The 23,212-nt window shown below is 51.7% G+C and overlaps 1 protein-coding gene across 1 annotated transcript in view; it reads left to right on the forward strand.

The window, feature by feature from the left end:
* The window catches only part of MUL1 (mitochondrial E3 ubiquitin protein ligase 1), a 43,037-nt gene extending 32,223 nt beyond the window's left edge, over positions 1–10,814 (forward strand). Inside the window, exons 2-5 of the mRNA XM_059053491.2 lie at positions 3,066–3,612; positions 6,786–6,873; positions 7,284–7,404; positions 8,890–10,814. Of these exons, the coding sequence (XP_058909474.1) occupies positions 3,493–3,612; positions 6,786–6,873; positions 7,284–7,404; positions 8,890–9,619 (1,059 nt within the window). The 5' untranslated portion in view covers positions 3,066–3,492 and the 3' untranslated portion in view covers positions 9,620–10,814. The remainder of the gene's footprint in view (positions 1–3,065; positions 3,613–6,785; positions 6,874–7,283; positions 7,405–8,889) is intronic.
* Positions 10,815–23,212: the final 12,398 nt, after the last annotated feature.

Below are 23,212 nucleotides of genomic sequence, written 5' to 3' on the forward strand. Positions count from 1 at the left end.
GGAGTAAAATCTGCAAAAATACTGAATCACTATGCTGTACACCTGAAACTAACATAATATTGTAAATCAACCACACTTCAATTATTTAAAAAAAGAAACAATGTTTCATTTAAGAATGACTTTTTAAAAATGAGCTCCCAAGGAACCCCCTGGAGAATATGACAAAAGTTCCCAAATAGTCAGAAACCTGTAAACAAGGACCCCTAGCAGTGGAGACTCTCCATTGGTTTTCAATTTTACAGCTTTTTGTGTGTGTGTGCTTTCCTTTGCTGTGATCTAAGAATACAAGAATTTCGAAGATTGGGATTGACATATGTACACTAATATGTATAAAATGGATAACTAATAAGAACCTGCTGTATATAAAAAAAAGAGTTTCGATGATTAAAACAAACAAACAAACAGGTTAGATCATGCCCTGAGGGTTCTCAAACAGCTTTACTAGATCCCATCCTCAAAATGATGAAGTTAAAATGTTTGGTTTGGCAATTAGCGACCTACAGGATGTGGTCCCAACCCTCCTTTTCAATTACTTGATCCCTGCTGTCATATGCCCTTGGCTCAGGCTGTACCAGCCAACTCTCGATAGCTTTGCACTTTGCTCATCTTGTTCCCTCTGCATGAAAAGTCTTTCCCACTCCCATCCTGTCACTCTACCCACCATTCTGTTTACAGAACTCAAATTCCTCCCCTCATGAGGAGAGTAAGCTGCATCCCTCCACCGGAGGCCTTTGTTGCCCTAATTCCATTGGACCTGGGATAATAGATAACTCTGTCCGGGTCTGTTTCTCCACAGACCCTAAACAGCCAGAGGGCAGAGCCTGGCTGGATACGGTTGTGTCTCCCAGTGTCCAGCCCAGAGCCTTGGATGCAGGAGGTCGTTGGTTGTAGACTGAGTGGTGTGTTCATCTTCCTCTTTTTAGAATTCAAGTTTTATTAATTTGAAACATGCCATACATTTACATTAAAAAAGTACAAAAGGGGCTTCCCTGGTGGCTCAGTGATTGAGAATCTGCCTGCCAATGTAGGGGACACGGGTTCGAGCCCTGATGGGGGAAGATCCCACATGCTGTGGAGCAACTAAGCCTGTGTGCCACAATTACTGAGTTTGTGCTCTAGAGCCTGGGAGCGACACCTACTGAAGCCTGCATGCCTAGAGCCCACGCTCCGCAACAAGGGAAGCCACCGCAGTGAGAAGCCCGCGCACCGCAACAAAGAGTAGTCCCTGCTCGCCACAACTAGAGAAAGCCCGCGAGCAGCAACAAAGACCCAACGCAGCCAAAAATAAATAAAACTATTCCCTTAAAAATAAAAGTACAAAAGAGTGAAGAGTCACTCTGTTCTCTAGCCACCAAATTCCTTCTTATGGAAACAACCAATATTATTTTATCCAAACGTATATATTCTCCTTCCTTTCTGGAATCAATGAGATCACACTTAAACAGTTTACAGTTTGCTATTTCGCTTGGCTATGCTCATATACACATGTATTAAAATTGTTTAACCAACTGACTATTGAATACATTTAGTTTGTTTTCATTCTGTTGTTATTAAAAACAATGCTGCAATTTATACTGTATATTTGTTATGTTCACGTGTGAGTACTTACACAGGAAGAATTTCTATAAGTAGAATTGTTCAGTCAATGGGTGTGGGCACTTTTAATCTTCATCAGCATTGCCTAATGGTTCTGCATAAAGAATAGGTGTCTCGGGGCTTCCCTGGTGGCGCAGTGGTTGAGAATCTGCCTGCCAATGAAGGGGACACGGGCTCGAGACCTGGTCTGGGAAGATCCCACATGCCACGGAGCAACTGGGTCCGTAAGCCACAACTACTGAGCCTGTGCGTCTGGAGCCTGTGCTCCGCAACAAGAGAGGCCATGACAGTGAGAGGGCCTGCACACTGCGATGAAGAGTGGCCCCCGCTCGCCACAACTAGAGAAAGCCCTCACACAGAAACGAAGACCCAACACAGCCAAAAATAAATAAATTAAACTAAATTAAAAAAAAAAAAAAAGGTGTCTCTGTCCCCACACCTTTGCAAACACAATGTGTTATCAAACTTTTGACAAATTTTATTAAAAAAAAAAGTTAGATCTCATTATAAGTGTGTGTGTGTCAGAATGTAACAATGTTACGTTGTAACATTGTTACAATGTAACAAATTCATGATCATCCCTTGGGTTGAAAATCATCAAAGGCATGTGGCGGTGTTGACAATCTGGGGATTCTAACCCTATGTTCATAGAGTGTAATTCTTATTTGACTCCTAGCATAATTAAGGAATGGGGTAGGAAAATGTCATGGATAGCTAGCTGCTTTAATAAAGAGAGTTTACATTTTTAGAGCAATTTACAGCTTTTAGATGCATTTTACATACATTGATTTTGGGCATTGGGTACATTCCTGTATTTTCAATTTAAAGCAGAACCTGGAGACAGCTGAATGAACACATACTTTGCAGGTTGATGTTTTGGATAAAATTTGGGGGTATCTCTTGATTATTTTATGAAGGAGATCAGAAAACAGTTTGAAATCTGCTCTATAGCTGTGTTGTGAGGATTAAGTGGTATGATGTTCGTAAAACTTTTTGTCACAGTGCCTGACGCATAATAGGCACTCAAGAGCTGCCTCCCTCCCCCCCTATTTTTTGGCGGCGCTGCGGCGCGGCGTGCGGGACCAGAGATTGAACCCGCGCCCCTTGCAATGGAAGCGAGGCGTCTTAACCACTGGACCGCCAGGGAAGTCCCTGTAGCTGTAATTATTAGTTTAAAAAATATGTTGTTATATGTTTTGACGGCAGATTAAGGAGTTGTCAATACTTTGGTGATATAACCTGCCTTCTTGGAGGTAATAAGCTCTGTTGTCCGGTAAATTCCCCTCCAGCACTCATTAGCAGTGTGACTTGGAGCACACCCGCTAACCTCTCTGGCCTCAGTTTTGTCACCTGTAAAAAGGAAGAATAAAAGCCAAGACTCAAGGTTTGCCCTGAAGCTTAAATGTGTAATACTCACAAGTGCTTACTAAACATTAATTCTCTTCTATCCTCCCGATCCAATGGCGGAGTCATCAAACGACACATCAAACAACGCGATAACCCCAGGAAACCAGAAGGACCGAGACCGTGGCGACGCGGGCGATACAGTTATGGCCGATGCACCGAGTGTCGAAAGGGTGACGGAGCGACAATCTATCGTTCAGCTTCGCAAAACCGTTCCCCACGTACGAGTTGGGAGACCCGGCCTCAGCAGAAGCAGCAGAAGCCCGGCGATCACCCTGGCAACACAGCCTTCCGGTCTGCTCTGCCCTGCCCCACTTCCAGTTCCAGGTCTTGCGTCATCGCTGGGCGACCGGTTGCGCGTTTCCGGGAGAGACAGTGCTGGGGGTGCGATTCCGGGTGGGGGGAGGTGGCGCGAGGCGGAGGGCAGGGGTCGCGCGTCGTGGGGCCTGACCTCGTCGGCGTCCCAGTCCGCGCCCAGGGCTCGGCGCAGCCATGGAGAGCGGAGGGCGGCCGTCGCTGGGCCAGTTCATCCTCCTGGGCACCAGCTCTGTCGTCACCGCTGTCCTGTACTCCGTGTACCGGCAGAAGGCCCAGGTCGCCCAAGAGCTCAAGGTCAGTGCTAGCGCCCGTCTGACCTCAGCCGGTCATCCTGCCCGGGGTAATGTTGAGCCCCCGATTCGCCGTGGGCCGTTCCACCGTCGGAAAAGATCCAAGAGAAGGAAACAGGCTCTGAGAGGGTGTCGCCCGGCCGGTAGACGGAGGAACTAGGATCAGAATTCCGATCTAGTGATAACTGCTTTACTGCCCCCTTTCTCCTAAGTCCCTCTCATTACTCAGAATGAATCTTGACTTAATTATTTTATTCGACAAATATTTATTGAACACCTGCTATGCTCCAGGCACTGAGGGTATCGCGTGGGTGGGACAGACAGAAGTCCCTGACCTCATGGAGATTCCATTCTAGTCCAGCCAGACAGACAAGAAGTCAATCAGATGGTGTGACACATGGGGATAAATACTACAGAGTAATGCAAGGAAGAGAGGAAATGGAGTGCTGGAGAAAGGGTGACATTTAAATAGGGTGACATTTGAGCAGAGCCCAGGAAGACTTGAGGGGGGCAGTGCAGGTGCCTGGGGAAGAGTAATTCAGACAGAGGGAACCGCAAATACAGAAGCCCTAGATTTACCCACTGTATAACCACTCAGCTCCTTGCTTCTAAAAGACTTCCTTTTTATATTAATAGCCCTTTAGAAAATAGCCCCTCCCTTTCCTGAGCTGCACTTTACAACTTACACAACACGTTTCCATCTTGGTTTTAGTTTTTCTTCACAGTAATTTCTTGGGGTAGTGAAAATGACACCTCAGGATTGCAGATCAAGAAATCGAGACTCCGAGGAAGGGTCTGTCTATACAGCTAGTCAGCTTGGAACTTAAACTTAGGTCTTTTGATTCCAAGTATAGGATTTTCTTCTTGTTGACCACATTGATAAGTTGTGAATGTGTGAGCAGCTCATGAGAGATGGACCTCATTAGGTCAGAGACAGGATCTTATTTACCCTTCTTTCCTTCTAGGTTCTAACCCAATGCTTAACAAAGAGTAGATGCTCAGTAAATATTTGTGGATTTATTTTGGCTGCAATTTCGTAATACAACAGTTAGGGCTTAATTTGACATTTATTTGAAAGACGGATTCCTAAACCTAACTTCATTATCATCAGATTGTTTACATTAAGAGCTTAGAAACAAATGTGCGAAATCCCTGCCATGGAGGGAGTTTTGGAATCTGCCTGGAATGCGCTTAGTTACCAAGGAATTGAATTTGTGGTGTGAATGACATCCTGGTGAGATTCCAGCTGCCTTCTTGTTTGCTTAATGAAATAAGTTACTCTTGAAGTGATTGGCTGTGATTGTAAATGATACTTTACTTTCTGACTCCGAATCAGAAATCACACTGGCATCAAGTTGGCGGGAGGTGGGATCCTCTGGAGCAGTGACCCATCTTTGGGTGTCCTTAAAAGCTTTGCTGATTGGTTCCTAAATGAGGATGAAAGAAATAGCCCCTTCTTGGGCAAACAGTTGGGACTCCTCATATTTTAGGTTCTATTTTCTTGATCAGATTATAAAACTTCTAGAGTAGGGCTTGTGTCTTATCCTTTTGCATCTCTCACAGTGATGGGAATGCATATTTATCACATGCCTACTATGTGCAGCCCCTGCTCTGGATTCTGGATTCTTTCACACTTAAGTTTCATTTAATCCACATGAAAATCCTGTGAGATTGTTTCCCCCACCTCTTACAGGTTTTGAAACTGAGACTCAGATAAATTAAGTTGCCCAAAATCACAGTAGATGCATTGAAGCTTGATTCAATCCCAGGTCTTTCTGACTGAATTCCCCCTCCCTTCCTTTTTAAAAAAATTAAACCAACTATCCTATGGTGGATACTTTACTAGCTGTGTGACTTTGGGCAAATTACTTCACTTCTCTGAGCCTCAGTTTCCTTATCTGTAATTGGGGATAATAATGTCTGCCATATAGGGATGGTATGAGCATTAAATGGGGTTATGCATTTAAAGTGCTTAGCAGAGTGCCTGGAATGTAGTATATCTAAGTGCTTATTTATTCGCTAATTTGTTCATCAAATATGTATTCAGTGCCTGCTATGTGTCAGGCACTCTCGGCCCTAGGGGGACAGCAGTGAACAAGACCAACAAGCTCCTAGCCCTCCTAAGTTCAATAGTCCAGTGGAGGGAGAGACAGATAATAAAGGAGTACATAAACTGAGGGTTAGTTGTTGTTATTGCCATTGTTTTTATTATCTTCCCAGTGTACATGGTTAATAAGTTGTTATTGGCCTTGCTCCTGTTTTTTACTGTGTAGCAGCAGCTTAAACTTAGAGTGACCTTAGTATGTATCCAGTACCTCCTCACCTCTTTAGAGGTTACTCATCCGGCGTCCTTAAGATTTGCTGATGGATATACCCGCAAGCAGGAACTGTCCTTCATTCATCCCTGAATCCCTAGCGCCCAACACAGTGCCTGGCTCAGGAAATGTTCAATGGTTTTATTAATTTTATCTTACTTTTGATGCAGCAGTAACCGGCTTGGTTGGTTCCCAAGCACGGCAGGTTGGAAACTGAATTGGAAGGGATGGAGAGCTGGGGATTGTGAGAGGAGGGTAGCAGCAGAGGTAACTGCTTGCCTGATTATGAGGGAAGAGAGGCAAACTGAAAAGTAGAAGAATAGTGTTTGGCGCCAGTTCCCGAAGCCTTGCCCTGTACTGCGAAGGCAGCCCTTTATAATGTCTCATGCAGAGCATGAACTGACAAGGGCCCGGTGATAATAATACCTACCATGGCCGAGCCCCTACCATGTACTGGTCACTACTTGAGGTGCTTTTACGCATAAGCCCTTTGGCTGCATGGTTCTGTGTTGTCAGGAAGAGATCAAATTACATTCAGATCTATGGTATGCAAATTGATTAGTATCTTTTATATTTTTGTCTTAGAAAGTTAAAATGAAAAGGAGTGAATGTTTGGTTAAATGGAGGAAGAGTGTAAGTGGCACCCCCATTCTGCAGATGGCAGAGATGAGGCGCTGCCCCAAGCCTGTTTATATGGTAAAAGTTCTGGGACACAGCTTTGGGATCAGATTCTCCGTAGTCTTATTCCTGCCTGATGTCCTTAGTCTCTCAACGTGAAAAACGTAAATAGTCTTTTTTCTTTTTTCACTTGTTTGAGCATATCAGGATTCAGCAGTCAATTCAGTCTGTTTTTTCCATTTAGGGAGCTAAAAGAATCCACTTGGGTGAAGACTTAAAGAGTATTCTTTTAGAAGCTCCGGGAAAATGTGTGCCTTACGCTGTCATTGAAGGTACGTTTATTTATTGGTAAAATGAAAAATAACTCCTTCTTCTAAAAGTTTGGTAAAGATTTTCTTGGCTGACATTGAGGGCCTTTTGTAGCCTTGGGGCAGTGGTTCAGAACTTGGACTTTGGGGTCAGAAAGACCTGTGTTACTGCTGTGTGATCTTGGCGAAATTATGCAACCTTTTCTAACTGCCATTGCTCCATCTCTAAAATACACGTTACAGGGTTGCTGTAAAACTGAAATGATGTGATCCGTGTAAACTGCTTAGCGGGGTGCCCCAAGCATAGCTTATGGTGATGATGTTTTCATCATGTTGGTTAATTAAATTCACTCAAACTAAAAACAAAATTTAAATTACTTTAAAGAAAAGGGCGGAACAGTTCTTCAGAAATAAAATAATTTGTTTCCATTCAGGAGCCGTTCGGTCTGTTAAAGAAACGCTTAACAGCCAGTTTGTAGAAAATTGCAAGGGGGTGATCCAGCGGCTGACGCTTCAGGAGCACAAGATGGTGTGGAACCGGGCAACCCGCCTCTGGTGCGTAGCCTTGCTCCGCGGGCCCAAACCACACAGGGGATCGGTTCAGGTGTCGGTGTCCTGGCCCTGTTTCCACGTCTTCAAGCTTCTCCCGAGACAGGGCGGAGACCGGTCTCTCGGTGCTGCTGATATTCCTGTACGTGGTCTGAGCACCTCTTCCACTGCCGTCACCTAGGCATCCTGTCCCAATACAGATTCCTGGGCTCCGTTCCAGACCTACTGAGCCAGAATTTCCAGGATAGGGGACCTGGGGTCTGTGGATATGCACACTAAGATTTTTTTTTTTTTTTTTTTTTTTTTTTTGTGGTACGCGGGCCTCTCACTGTTGTGGCCTCTCCCATCGCGGAGCACAGGCTCAGCTGCCATGGCTCACGGGCCCAGCCGCTCCGCGGCACGTGGGATCCTCCCGGACCGGGGCACGAACCCGTGTCCCCTGCATCAGCAGGCGGACCCCCAACCACTGCGCCACCAGGGAAGCCCGCACACTAAGATTTGAGAAACACTGTTCTGTGAAATGGATGAATGATTTCAGAACCTGTTAATGTAATTTCATGCTGTGACATGGAGTTCCATTTTTCCAGCTGATCCTAGGAGGGTTTTGTTTTGGATTTCTATTTTATTTTAATTTTTATTGTGGTAAGAACACTTAAGCTGAGATCTCCCCTTTTAACCGAATTTTAAGTACAACAGTACAGTCCTGTTAACTCCAGGCACAAGGTTGTACAGGAGATTTGAACTTACTCATCTTGTAGAAGTGAAACTTTATACCCGGTGAACAGCGACTCCCCATTTTCTTTTTTCCTCAGCCCCTGGCAACCACTGTTTTACTGTTTCTATGAGTTTGGCTACTTCAGATACCTCATGTAAATGGAATCGTGCAGTACCTGTCCTTCTGTCCGTCTGCCTCAGTTCGCTTTGCTTAATATCCTCCAGGTTCACGCATGTTGTCACATGCGGCAGGATTTCCTTTTTTTTTTTTTTTTTATAAAGGCTGAATAGTATTCCCTTATTATGTATATACCACATTTTCTTTATTCATTGTCGATAGACATTTAGGTTGTTTCCGTTTCTTGGCTGTTGTGAATAACCTTACAGTGAACATGGGAGCACAGATGCCTCTTCTAGACCCTGATTTTAGTTATTTTAGATATATACTCTGAAGTGGGATTGCTGGGTCATATGGTAGTTCTATTTTTAATTTTTTTGAGGCATTTATTTAAGATAAAAAAATCAGTTTGTCTTACAGGGGCAAAGGGAAATAAAGAGTAGAGGTGATCTGTGACAATATTTGTTGCCCACTGAGATCGCCTGAGAACCTATAAAACCAAGCTTCCCTCTTCTGAGACTCTGGACAATTGTGATTTCTGTTGTACTCTTCCACTCGCTTCAGACTTCAAACTGTCCCCCTGGCATCGAGGTGCTCTCCACCCCTGCCCGGGTGCGAGGTATCTGCCATCTTTTGTTTTATCTTGAGTTCTCTTGTAGGAACGACTGTTCCAAGATCATTCACCAGAGGACCAACGTGGTGCCCTTTGACCTGGTGCCCCATGAGGATGGCGTGGATGTGGCCGTTCGGGTGCTGAAGCCCCTGGACTCGCTGGATCTGGACCTGGAGACGGTGTACGAGAAGTTCCACCCCTCCGTCCAGTCCTTCACGGACGTCATCGGCCACTACATCAGCGGGGAGCGGCCCAAGGGCGTCCAGGAGACCGAGGAGATGCTGAAGGTCGGGGCCACCCTCACGGGGGTGGGCGAGCTGGTCCTAGACAGCAGCTCCATCCGTCTGCAGCCCCCCAAGCAGGGCATGCAGTACTACTTGAGCAGCCAGGACTTCGACAGCCTGCTGCAGAGGCAGGAGTCCAGCGTCAGGCTCTGGAAGGTCCTGACTGTGGTGTTCGGCTTTGCCACGTGCGCTACCCTCTTCTTCATCCTCCGGAAGCAGTATGTGCAGCGGCGAGAGCGACTGCGCCTCCAGCAGATGGAGGAGGCGTTCCGGGAGCACGAGGCCCAGCTGCTGAGCCGAGCCAACCCCGAGGACCGGGAGAGTCTGAAGAACGCCTGCGTCGTGTGCCTGAGCAACTTCCGGTCTTGCGTCTTCCTGGAGTGCGGGCATGTGTGTTCCTGCACCGAGTGCTACCACGCCTTGCCGGAGCCCAAGAGGTGCCCCATCTGCAGGCAGGCGATCACCCGGGTGATTCCCTTGTACAACAGCTAATGGTCTCGAGGCCCCACAGTGAGACCCCCCCGCCCCGCTTCAGCGCTGTTTATCTCCAGGCCTTTAGAAGAGCAGTGGTGGGCGGCCGTCATCTCACAGCCCCAGCAGCAGAGGGTGGCCTTTCCAACGTGCAGGGGACCTTTTCCGGCACTGAGCACAGACTCACGGCCCCACCGTGGGGCAGGCGCCGTGGTGCCGTGTCCCCTCCTTGGAGGCCCTGAGCGTGCGTGGCTGGGGACAGCTCACTGCTCAAGTGCCAAAGTCAGTGGCCTCTGGCTTTTCTATTCTGGTGTCTTCTCGTCCTTTCTGGTGAGGTGTCGGTTCCTGTGGACTTGAGCCTTGAGTGACTCGGCCAGAGGGGAGGCAAAGCTGCCGCGCGGAGCCGCTTCTGAAGAGACTGCCCCGGTCTTCCTCCCCCTTGCTTACAGCCCGGAAAAAAGTTGTCAGGCTGGATGCGCCACTCGAGTCCCTTTCCCTCACATGCTGGCCTCCTACATGTGCGCACACGTGTGTCAGGACAAAAGGAAGTGAACTCCTGCATCTGCCCTCTGCCTAACAGGGAGGGACTCTGGTCAGAGAGTGGAGAGAGGTCATTTTGGGGGGCACTTGGACCGGTGCCCATTCAGTGATCCCGTGGCTGTGAGGATGGGGCCGCTTAGCTGCAGCCCTTCTGGGGCCACCGCGGACCTAACGAGAGGGCCACCGGAGCCCGCTTCCACCCTGGCTTGGAACTCCCGAGGCCTGAGCGGGCTGAGGGCTCTGGTTTTCCCAGAGGAAGCAGTAAGGGCACTGCTGCCCCAGCCTCAGGCTTTCCCAGCTCCTCTCCAAGACTGGCCCCACGGAAAAGTAGCGGCCGGCATCCTGAGCGCAGCGCCTCTCCAGGCCCCCTGCCCCCCCCCGCCCCGGAAAGTTCACATCCCGTGGGTGTGATCACACCACCCTTCTCACAGGCCTGCTCACCCCTCAGCTGTCCCGCTTGAGTTTGTGAGTGTGGAGAAGTTGGGGAGCCTCTCTCACCTTCCTCTAATGAGTGTCCAAGGGCACGTGCACGGCACTCTCCTCTCTCCCTTCCCTGGCTTTGAATATCCATGCCCGATCCTCCTTTGTGCGGGGGAGATGGGGGTGCTCTCAGGGGGCTGACGCCGGTTCTCTGCGCGTCCAGCGTCGACGGCACAAATAAAAGACGTTATAGCCACGTGTCAGCCTCTTGCTTTGAACGAGAGTTCAGCGGCTAGGCTGAAGCTGCCCCAGGATGGCGTTGAATCCTGTTATGGTGGAATGAGCTGGGGACCTGGAGACCTCTGTGTGTCCTTCCTTGGCTGCAAGGTGGTGCAGCTTGGTGATGCTGAAGTGCGGGGGGATGCTGGGGGGTGCTAGGGGGGTCTCCGGTCAGCCTGAGAGGGCCACCCCGGAGACATGCCCGCAGGTGACGCCTGGCCTCGCTGAGAGTCGTCTTTGAAGACATCTGTGCTGACGTCCTGAACACAGGCAGTGGGATTTCCCCTGTTGGGAGAACGGGACAGGGGTGTTGGGGACAGCAGGGAGGACACTAACGTATGTGCCAGCTGCTCTTTCAGACTTTATAATTTCATAGTAAGTCGATCCTCACAAGACCCTGCAGGCTCTCATGGCATCTCATCCTGCAGATGAGGAAGCAAGCCCCGAGGGGGGATGTTCACTGGGTCAAGGACACAGCTAGTAAGGGTGGGGTTGGGGTCCACATTTAAACTCCAAGCTGCTTCAGACCCCTGACCCTCCTGCTCACCGGCGGTGGGGCTAACGGGTCCCTCAGTGCTCACGGGAACTCCCCACAAGGTGCTGGTGCCCCACGTCGGTGGACGAGGCCACACTGGAGGAGGAGGCGGACGTGAGAACCGACTTGCCCATAGTGAGTCCTGTCCGGGGAGGCGGTAAGACCCTGACTTTACACATAGGTGTCAGGGAGCGGGCAGGGTGAGAGCGGGGGACTGATGGGGCTGACCTCTGAGCATCTCACAGCACCTGCCGTTTTCCAGTGTCATTTCAGCAGACACTTTGAAAGAGGGTCCAGGTTTTAGAGGATGAATGAGCTGCCTGTGTGTGGGGACGTGGGGGGCTTATGTGCTAATCTGTGAGAGTTCAGCCCTTGGCATTAGATTCCATGAGTAGATCTGATCAAGTGATGGAAAAGCAGCAAAGGCAGCCTGCCTTTACCCCGGTCTGACTCAAATCCTGGGCAGACTAATTCTGTGTGGAGTGTTCCTCCAAGTGGAGTTGAGTTACCCATCGTGGGAGACACAGGAGCAGCACACCGTCTCTGCCTCAGGAAGTGGCAGCTGGTTGGGAACACGAACACATGCGTCCCCAGATTCCGGATCTGAGGTCCACACTCGGTGCTAGCCTGGCTGGGCTGAGACTGCCCCATGCTCTCCATCTCCCGTGCCAGTTCCCACCTTCCTTTTAAGGAGCCTCATCACCAGCTGGGTTGAAGGGGCTTCAACCGATCCGTGGGACTGAGGCTGGGGGTTGGTGGTGACTTGGAGACAAGGAGCTGACCGTGGGATTGTTGTGAACTTTGTTTTATTTATTTAAATTTTTATTTTTTTTAACATTATTGGAGTATAATTGCGTTACAATGGTGTGTTAGTTTCTGCTTTACAACAAAGTGAATCAGTTACACATACACATATGTTCCCATATCTCTTCCCTTTGACTCAACCCTTATGCTCCGCCTCTAATCCTAGGCAGACAGCATTAGGCAGGGATCGTCTTGAGTAATTGCTCCCGGTGTTTTGAAATTCTGTGCAAGGCACTTGATAAGCATGAATGCTTGCAGTCCTGCAAAGTGGGTATTGTTCCCCCCATTTTACAGGTGAGAACAGCGAGGTCCAGCAGGGTTACATTTTGCCTACAGCTACGCATAGTCATGAGCCTGGCAATGTTAGACTCTCCAGGTATCAGGTATGTTTCTAAGATTTAGGGCGAACCAGCAGGGGAGGCTATATCACCCTTTTTTTACAACTTATGTGATTTCCTCAAGGCTATCAAGGTCTGACTATAAAGCCCTTTGCCTTTAGTCACATTGAAGCTGAGAGGCTAAGAGGGGAAATTGTTCAAGCAGCAACTGAAGCCAAGGCTTCCCTGGTGGCGCAGTGGTTGAGAATCCGCCTGCCGATGCAGGGGACACGGGTTCGTGCCCCGGTCCGGGAAGATCCCACATGCCGCGGAGCGGCTGGGCCCGTGAGCCATGGCCGCTGAGCCTGCGCATCTGGAGCCTGTGCTCCACCACGGGGGAGGCCACAACAGTGAGAGGCCTGCGTACTGCAAAAAAAACCCCCAAAAACCCCCCCAAAACCCCCCAGAAAAACAACTGAAGCCAGTCAGCACCTTGACAATCAGCAGTCACACGCCCTGGTTTTAGAGGCCACAGGTTGAGGCTTATCCTGGTGGAGCAGGAGCCAGAAGGCAGGTCTTTGGGATCCGAATTCATTCAGAATGGTGATGGAAAATTTAAAAAGCAAACAACATGACAAACTAGGCCAATCTCTGACACCCTTTGCAACCCAGGTCCTAGGCTGGGTGTGGACAGATCTGATGCGGATGATCCCGCAGGGCCTCACGAATGCTCAGAGGAAGAGGCTGTCAGGTTTGGTATCCTTGTTGGGCATTTATTCGTCTCAGAGACATTTGCTAAATGTGTATTCTGTGCCTGGGGATGCAGAAACAAATACGATGCAGTTCCTGACCTCAAAGGGCTCAGAATTGTCTTTTACTGGGTCCTCATTGTTTGAAAACGACTAAGGCCCACGGGACAGATGGGTGACTCTCGGCTGTTGGAGTGTTTGTGGTTCACAGAATATGGCAGCTGGGATGGCCTTTGAGATTAGCCTGGTCAGAGCAGGTTCCCTGGCCATTCAAAATAAGGCAACCAAGGGCAGGGTCTCATTGCCGAAGGGGAGCCAAACAGAGAACACCTATCCCACAGAGCCTAGAATGATCTATTTAAAACACCAATCTGACTACATCCCTCTTCTGCTTGAAGTCCTTCCCCAGGCTCCCTGTCACCTCCAGGGTCCAGCCCTGGTTCCTCCAAGGCATATGAAGGCATGTGACCCAGCCCTCGGCCACCTCTCCAAGCCTCTCCATATCCGTCTCTCTCACGCTTGTGGCTCCAGCCACTCCGAGCTGATGAGCTTCCTTAAACATGTTGCTGTTCCTGCCTCCTAGCCTTGGCTATTGCCGAGTCCTGCCCCTGGCATTCTGGTCCTTTCTTCACCTTGCTAACATCTCCTCACCCTTCAAAACTCAGCTTCAGGTGTCCTCTCCAGAAAACCCTTCCCTGACTTTCCCCACCCAGCTGGGGTTAGGTGCCCCTCCCCTGAGATTCCATAATCCAGTCCTATTCCTGGTCTGAACCCATGTCTTGGGCAGGAACTGTATCTTATTTCTGCTCCAGCACAATTTTTTTAGGTCATCACTCTATACTCGTTAGAACTAACGTTAGGGCTTGCTCTTTGCTAGGTACCGGCGAAAGACTGGACGTGGTCAATGGCATTTAATCCTCTCACTGTGAGCTATGTGTTTGTATTATTCTTACTTTAAGGAAAAAGAAGTCAAGGCCCAGAGAGGTCAAGTTGCTCAAGCACCCAAGAAAGACAGGATTTAAGTCCAGGCAGTCTGACTCCAGAGTCCGAGCTCTTAACCACTGAAAGTATATGGAATGAATGAGAAAACCAGTGAATGAGATAGTGGATGCCGGGCCAGCAATCCTGGGAGGCTGCCTGTGGGAGTTGGTTTTTGGACCCGAGATGAGGGCCACGGCTTGGTTGTAAGGAACAAGGGAAGGGCCTCTCTGAGGGCCTGGATCCAAGATGGATTGTGTAAGAGAAACATCACGTCCAATGACCTGCCCAGAGCTTTGAGGGCTCCACACAGGAAAGTCAGGACAACATCCTTGTGTGGTGGTAAACGGTCTGGACTGGGAGCCCAGAGGCTGCCTTTCTCTCGGGTCCTGGCTCTGTTGCTGTGTGTTCTTAATGGAGTGATGTAACCACCCTGGGCTTCAGTTCTGTCTGTAAAGGGAGCAGATTGGATTAGATGCTCCGCAAGGCTCCATTCAGCTCTGCCATTGTGCACGTCTGTGACACAGCGAGTGGATGAGGAAGGAGGGAGGGCAGTTTCGAAGCCCTGAGATGAAGCCCCTCTTTAGGCGGGCTGCCTGCCGCAGACTCAGAGCCACGTTCCCAGAAAGCCCGGGAGATCAGCACATTTTCTCTCTAATTAGATAGTGTTAACTTATCAATTTTGAATGAGCTAAGTTTCCATGTACGATGTCCTGAATCGCTCCCTGGAGTGCTCATTAGTCATTTCTCTTGCAGCTGCTGCCTTATTGTTTTTCAGATGCCAGCCGAGGGACCTGGCATTTCCATTCCCCGAGAATGGGGCACGTGAGGCCAAGCCAGGGACACTGGCCCTGGTCAGAGGGGCTGCCCAGGCCTGGGGGAGGGCCCACAGCTCTTGACCTTTACCTTGTGTCCCTGCCAGAGCCACTGCCTCACCTTAGGTGCCTCAAATCCAGATTCCTCTAGGATTGGGCTATGACCCTGGAGGGCCACAGCTGAACTCAACAAGCACTTATTAAGCACCTAGTGCACCAGGCACCTTGTGTCTTGAACCTGAATTGTCTCTCGGCCGGGGAGAGCGGGCTACATACGAAGTCATACTAATATTAACGTCCAGATTGCCATAACTTCAGCCCCCCCCCCATGGTCTTCCCTGGTGTTTAAGGTGCTTGCTTCATAGGATGGGGCTTCATTCATGCTTGCAGTAAGTTGGCTCGTAGTCTGCGTTCTTCCTGCCCTTCCCCACCCCAGGGCTTGTGATGGGAGCCCTCTAATGCTGCGATCTCTACCACGACCTCCAGGTGGCGCTGTGCTCCCATGGTTGAGGCCGCTGGAGGCCTTGCGGGAGAAACTGAGGTGGCGCTTCCTAGGGCGGGTGCAGTTTTCTCTCCCGAGGCATGGGACACAGGCCTGAGAGAAGAGCCTGAGAAGGACCCTGGGCTGCTGATCCCAGGTCCCGCGCACAGGCTGGGAAGGGGAGAAGCAGAAATGTTCTCTCTAGTTCCTTCCTTTCTCTGCCCAACCCACCAGGAAGCCAGGTGCAGATGTGAAAATTCTGAGAAACCCAGAAAACTCAGGGGAAAAAAATCCCGCATTTCTCTCCCTATAATTTCCCAGGCATTCGCATCTTTAAATATACTAACCATGATTTCTTTCAACAAAAAAATGAGACATGCATAATGCATCACATGTTCTTAAAATACCCAGATGACTTCACACTGGTAAAGGAGGCTTAAAAAAATTGTTAAGACATAGATTTTGATTTTCTCCCCAGAAGCTTTCTCTTAGTGGAGAAATCCTGCTTCTCCCAGCCTGGCCCGCTTCCTTTGCTGTCCTCTCCTCTGCCCTGTCTTTGCCTTCCGCCCTCCCTCCTATGTGTCAAGTTTCTCTGTCCCCTTCTCTGCAAAAGGAAAGAGAACCGGGAACTGCTTCACTTGGCAGCTCTGCCTCTCATCTGCCGCCGTTTGCCTCTTGTCTTTGAGTGTGCGAAAGTTTCTTCCTCTGCATGTGGATCTGTCTTCCTCTCTGAGGCTTTTTTAGCTTCTCTCCTTCTGTTGGATTCTGTCTGTGAGTCTGTCTCTCCTCACCTCTGTCTCACCTGCACCTGGCTCCCCCACTCCCAGACGGGTCTCTCCTCTTCCGGATACCCTGCACAGCCCAGGTTCTGGCGGGGCAGGGTGCGGAGGGCCTCTGTGCCCATGCAGTGGCTGCTCCGCCGGCTTCTACCCTTCCTACTACACGAAGTTCCTCTTCTAGGAAGAGAAAGCCCTTCTCTCCACCCCTGCAGGCCCTGGAGGGCTTTGGGCAGTGGGGCTCACTGCATGAAGCTGTCCCTTCCTCTTATCCTAGTGAGCCAATCAGCATCTCATCTGACCCTCCCAATCTCCCCTTGAGGCTGATCTGGTTACCCCCACTTTACAGCTGAGAGGAATTCTGGCTCAGACAGTGAAGTGACTGCCTGGAGGTCACACAGGTAAGAAGGGGCGGAGCTGGGATTGAACTTCTGCTTTACCCTCATCTCACTTGCTGTCACCAGGTCCAGTGGACAGAGCTCTGAGCTGGTCCTTGGGAGAACTGGGGTCTCGGTCCTGGCTCTGTTTCCGATCGGGCAGCTCATCTTTCTCGTTTCGGGTTGACTTCTCCCTGCCGTGCAGTGGGAAAATACCCCTCTCTGCCCTGCCAACCTTACAGGTTATCACGGATATCAAATGATATTGCATCCGTGGGGTGGGGACGTGCTTGAATAACATCGTGTGGGAACCCAAGGGTCCAGAGCATGCCCAGCCCCCTCGCTGGGAACCTGAGCTCAGAGGTCAATGACCACATCGTTCTGTCCAGGGTTGAGCCCACACAGGTCTGAGCCCAGGTTTGGGGGAGAGTCAGGGTGAGGGCCCCTGGGTTTAAGGTGTAAAAATCTCTTCTGTTGTCACAGGATACGGGTGGGGAGTGTCATTTACGGGATCCAGTCCTGCGTTCTTTATCTGAAGGGCCTTTGGGGTTCCGAGATCCCCTGGAAATTGCACACACAGTTTTCTGTGTCTGGGAAAGAGAATCCATCTCTTTCATTAGATTCCCAGAGAGGTCCTCAGCCTGCAAGAGGCTTGGGCAGTGATTTACATGTCCTCAGTTTGTGGGTAGGTGGGGGTGCAGAGACTAGAAGAGGCTCGTGTCCCTGCGCACCCGACTCCCAGGTGTCCTCAGGGAAGTGGTGTCACCCAACAGTTGAGAGCTCGGCCTGGAGTCAGACCTGCTGCCCCTCCTGGGCTGTGCTGCTTTGGGCTCGTCACTCAACTTCTCTGGCCTCAGAGCGCCTAAGGATGACATAGAGAGAGATGACAGTCACAGCCACCTTCTGCGGTTATCAAGTGTGGATATGTATTCCCGGGGCGTGGGAAGCTCTTCATAGAGATTGGGTGGGAGAGGGGCAGTCAGAGGGCTACCCTTTCTGAGCTTGATGGAGGCAGCTCCTCCTTAGTCCCCGTTAGCGGTCACGATTTGCTTAGCTCATTTTCTGGTGAGGTCAGGGGCTCTTCAGTCAGGGGACTTCAGGCCTCTCGGGAGCCTGGGTGGGAGAAGCCTGGTAGCCAGAGCCCAGGCCCTGGAGCCAGACCACGGTCCCCAGCCTCCTGAGCCTCCACCGTTTGTCCATGAGGCTGGCACCGTACCTGCCCTTGTCTGCACCCCTGCCCCGCCGGGGCTGTGCCAACATGGCCACGGTGCCCGACCTCTTGGCTCTCCTCTCCTCCTGGCCTGGGCCTGAGTGAGGCAACTGTTTCCCAGGGGGACATGGAGCCCCAGCACCTCCCACCTGCTCGTTCTGGGCTGGTCTCTCAGAGGTCCTACGACCGCACCCCACCACCATCCTCTCTGTGTGAGGACGTGCAGTGACTGGGGTGGGGGGAGGACAGTGCAATCGGGACACCGGTGATCCCCTCTCACGTCCTGGTGAGATTAAGTTCCTCAGCTCCTCCCAGGTGTCCTTACTATTTCTGAAGTTTTCCTAGAGAGCTCATGGGACTCTCACTTTGTGGGTTATTGGTATAATAAAATCTTAAAAAAAAATGACCCTCTGATCTCTTTATTTTAGAGGAACCCAGCAGACTTCATCGTTGAAAAAAGCCCTTTTATTGTGTGACTGATGGATTGTGTGTGCGGCTGGAGCTTCCCTCCGGATACAGTCCGGGGCTACAGTGAGAAGTAGGGGTGTGAGACCCTGAGCAAGAGACCTGGCTCCAGCCCGCCCCATGGGTACCCCTTTCCCCACCTGTGTTGGGAGGAGGTGGGACTAGATGAACTCTAGGGCTGGTTTCATGCGGAGGCTTCTAGAACTCGGGGCATTCTTTTTTTTTTTTTCTTTTTTTGGCGCGCGGGCTCAGCAGTTGTGGCTCATGAACTTAGTTGCACCGCGGCATGTGGAATCTTCCCGGACCAGGGCTCGAACCCGTGTCCCCTGCACTGGCAGGCGGATTCTTAACCACTGAGCCACCAGGGAAGTCCTCGGGGCATTCTTTGGAGACCCTCTGGGGAGTATGAGGGGCCTGAAGGGGGGCGTCCTGAGCCCCTACCTCCCCAGCAGCTTGACCTTCATCTACTTTTTAATCTCTGGAGGTTCCTTGTAAGATTTTATTTGAAGAGAGTGTCTTGGTAATTAAATAAACAAAGCAAACTTTTGGGGGGAAGGGCTCTGCCTGCCACAAAAGTCCTGCACAACTGTTTGCTGAACGTAGGGAAGGTGAGTGAACTATTCTTGGGGTTGTTTCTTGATTCTAGGTCTGAGCCACCCCCAGTCGGCTAATATGCTCTTCTCTCACCGTGTGTGTCTGTGCACGTGTGTGTGCGCGCGCGCGCACAGGCGTGGTGCGGAGGTGGGCTGCAGAGGCCCTGCCTTTCAAGGCGGGTGGGGAATGGGCTGCACCCAGGTTCCAGTGCCCGAGGCGAGAGGCGTGGGGGTGATGAGGGTTTTTATCTGGCCTGGCTCAGAGTGGCAGTCCCCTTCTGGAGGCCACTTAGACTCTCTGGAGGTGACCAGCTGGCCGTTGACACGGCACGGCATCCTGGCCTCCCCTGCTGGGCCATCGAGGGTCTGAGCCAGTCCTGGCAAGGCTCAGCATTGCCAGCGCTCCGCCTCATGGATTACTGGGCCTGAGCTGCCAGCAGATGCCCTGCGCCCAGGGCTGAGACGCCACCATCTTCTCTAAGTCTCGCCATTACCCTCTGATGCCATGGCCCGTGACTCAGTTTCCCCATCTGGGTAGGAGAGAGGGGAAGGGAATAAGGGGAGCAAATGTATGCGGAGCATCTGTTTTATGTGGAGGCCCATCTGGGGCTGACTTTCCCTTTTTCTATCCCATGGACACTAGTGCAGGGCTCAGGGCACAGCAGGGCGTTGCAAATATGTATTTTTTAACCCTGGAACATCTGTGCTGAAAGGGCTCACAGAGATGGTCCTGTCCTGTGGTTCTCAATTCTGCAGAGTCCCAGGGTTTGGTAAAGGAGATTTCAGGTGAGGTTTGAAGGAGAAACCCCCCACCTTTGCCTCAAGGGGGTTTTATCTACTTTAGATTTGAGAGACCTGGTTGATTTTGCAGCTGAAAAAAATGTGATTTTTCTCCAAGTTTCCCATTTTGTGATGTGGAGTCAGAGGCCTAGAGGAGACAATCAGCTTATTCAAGGTCACAAAGAGAGTCAACAGGTAATAATAATAACTACGTTTACTGAGGACTTACTGTGTGCCGGGCATACGATACATGTATAATCTCCTTCCCTAGAACAAACCACCGAGTTGAAATCATTATTACCCCCATTTGAAAGATGAGGAAACTGAGGCACAATGAGGCGAAATAACCACAGAGTTAGGAAATGACAGAGTAGGAATTTGATCTTGGCTGTCCCAGTGAAGGCCATCCCCTTCGCCCTGGCCTACTTCACTAGACTGTGTCCTGCCAGGTTTCCCTGATGGGTGGTGGGGAAAGTGGTCTCCACTCCTGCCTTACTTGGTCCCTTCCTCCATCTGGACCTGGCATCTTCAACACAGCCCTGGGCATCTGGCTCACAGCCAGCCTCTTGGCTTTGTGGGGTAAGGCAGGGATGGAGCCCCACGGTGCGTGTGTGCACCCACGTCTAGGGCTCCAGAATAAAGCGACAGCCCACTGAAGGATGAACAAATGGAGGACTGAGTGAGGCCTTTGAAATGGAGACAGTTGGGAGGGGTAGAGGTGGAGGGATACCGTACCGAGTCACACTTGCCCTCGCAGAGCTTCTGTGTGCCCTTGGAGGCATCACTTAACCTTCAGGAAGCTTGTCTGTAAAATGGGTCTGACTGTCCCAGTCCTGCCACTTCTGGAGGCTCGGAAGGGAACAGTCATGGAAATGCCTTTCTAACAGTAAAGTGCCATGTGCCTGAGAGGAATGTGTGGGTAAGGGGGTGGGTATTGAGTTAGGAAGGTGTGGTGCTGCCACCTTTAACCTTATTTGGCACAAGGAAAGGGAAACATACAAACAGATGGGGTGTAAAACTCAGCTTCTCTTTTTGCTCTCACTTGCTGTGTGTGTAGGGATTCGTCAGCCCTCTCTGTGCCTTTCTGCAGACCTTCAGTACAGCAGGACTGTGGTAGCTACTCGGCGTGAACACTGCTTTGTTACTCGGCGGTAAAGAAGGAGCCAGAGGAGCGTGAGATGAGTGGAGTGGTCTCAGCCCTGCACGCTGTCACCACGGCGGGGTGTCCCCTATAGGGGCCTGGAATCACAGCTGGGAAAAGTGGCTTCTCCTGGTCCCATCACTAGCCTGTGACCTCGGCAAGTCACATACTCTTTCCGATAGATAACGGTTAAACAGGGATGCACTGTCTCCTCTTTCTACCTCAAAAGGTGTTTATTTTGAGAAGCAAGGTCAATAATGAATGTGAAGATGCTTTGGGGTGTGGTGGGGAGGAATAGAAAGACTGATACAAATGTAAGAGCTTCTCGTAACTATCATCCTGCTTGTTATGCTTTTGTTTTCTCTTCCAGCACTTGACCTGGGGTTAACCTCAAAGCAAACACTTGGTAAAGCCCTAATGAATGGAGGCGGGCTGCTTGTGGAGTGGAGCAAAGGAGGCCACAGACCTGCTGCTTCTGCCACTGACAAGCTGTGGGATTTGGAGAAAGCCCCTGACCCTCTCGGGGCTTCAGTTTCCCCATTTCTAAATTAAGGAGGTTGGACTGGGTCCTCCTTAAGGATCCTCCCAATTCTGACGGCTCTGAAATGGGAATGAATGAAGTGCTACCGTTCCTTCTCCCTCATTAAGTCATTTGGCAAATGTTCATTGCACCTCCATGCTCAGCCAGGCCCCGAGAGCCTGATGCTAGCTAGCCACATGCCCCATTTTACAGCTGAGATCATGGAAGTTCAGAGAGGGGATGTGACCTGCCCCAAGTCACACAGCGAGCAAATGACAAGGCTGAGATTCAAACCCAGGCCTGAATCCAAAGGTCATGCCCAGTCCATCTGCATCCCGGTTTCTCAGCCCCTTCCTTGCCTCTCCCCAAGGTGCCTGGACTCTGGAGGCCAGGGATCCCCTTTACACAGTTTGGAGGAGGGGCTGGGCTGGCTCCTCTCAGGCAGCCTCTCTACCAGATGTTTTGTCACTAAAAAACATCCCCCCCCCGCCCTCCAGCCCACCACTCACCCAGAGTCCTAGATTTAAGGTGCAAGTGAACCTGAGGATGCTCTTTCGCTATTGCTGGGACCCCTTGCAGGGCAGCTGGTGGAGCCAGTTGAGACTCACCAGGGGACCAAGATGTGTGTCCCTGCCCTGCCTTCAGCAAACTGCATGACCTTGGGATGGCTGCCTCTTTCTGCGGTCAGGCTGGTCCTGCCGCGTGAAGGCGGTCTCCAGGGGGAGAGCAGGTGCTGTCGGCTCTGGGCGAGGATAACGAGCCCTCCTCGCGCACCTTGCCCCCCTCGGAGTTACCATCTGCTCGGCAGACGCGCCTCCCAGGGCCCTGGGGCTGCCCCAGTCTCCCTCCCGGGATCCAGAGTCCGCTCCTCGGCTCAGAAGCCTCAGTCTCTCCCCAGGGCTCGTGGCAGTTGCTGGAAGGGAGGTCCCCAAGGGCAGAGAGCTGCAGGCCCGGGACGTCCCCGGCAGAGGCAGTGGACGCCAAGAGCCGGGCATCCCTGGCGAGCCCGGCGTAAGAAGGCGCTTCCCGCTCCTCGGGGAGGCTGGGCTGCCCCTCCCCTCCCCCCATCCGCCTCCACCCCGAGGCCCCGCGGGAGCCCGAGTCGAGAGCCCTGGCTGGGAGCAGGGCCTCTTCCAGGGCGAACCGAGTGCGAGAGGGAGAGTGTGAGGCCCAAGGGGCCGGGCCTTGAGAGTCTAGAGTGAGGCGCAAGTGTGATGGGGGCAAGGGGCTCCCCGGTTGGCGCCGGCGGGGGAGACCGTGTCCGAAGGTCGCCAGGTGCCTTCCGACCTCCACCCCAGCATCTGGCCTCCGGGGAGACCTGCATCCATCTGTCCTTCCCCGCGTGTGCGTCGTAGGTTCCCCTTCCCGCTCCCGGAATCCCCACTCCCCCCAGCTCCCCGCGGGAGGCAGAGCCGGTGGCAGGTCCCGCGCGGAGCCGCCACGCACCCGCTCGGGACCCGGTAAACACCCCGCGGGAGGAGGAGGCGCCCGGAGGCCGCCGGGCCGGGGCTCACGGGGGGCCCCTCAGCGCGGGCGGGACGCGGGTGCTGGGGGCGGGGGCAGGAAGCTAGCCGCGGCCCGGGCCGGCCTGCGCTGCCCCGTGACGTCGCTCGGCTTCCAGGGATCTGTCCCCGCGGCCCGGGTCCCCTCGGCCCCGCCTTCCTCCTGCCCTCCCCCCGGCCTCGCCTCCGCGCCGCGGCCGGCATTTCTCGCTCGCAGCTCGCCCGCGGGCTGGTCTCGGTCCCGGCCTCCTTCTCCTCCCTCTGACTCTTCTCCTTCCCTCTCCGACCCTCTCCCTCTCCCTCCTCTGCCTCTCCGATCCCGATCTAGTCGT

Source organism: Kogia breviceps, chromosome 1 (genome assembly GCF_026419965.1).
Source record: "Kogia breviceps isolate mKogBre1 chromosome 1, mKogBre1 haplotype 1, whole genome shotgun sequence".
NCBI classification, from domain to species: Eukaryota; Metazoa; Chordata; class Mammalia; order Artiodactyla; family Physeteridae; genus Kogia; species Kogia breviceps.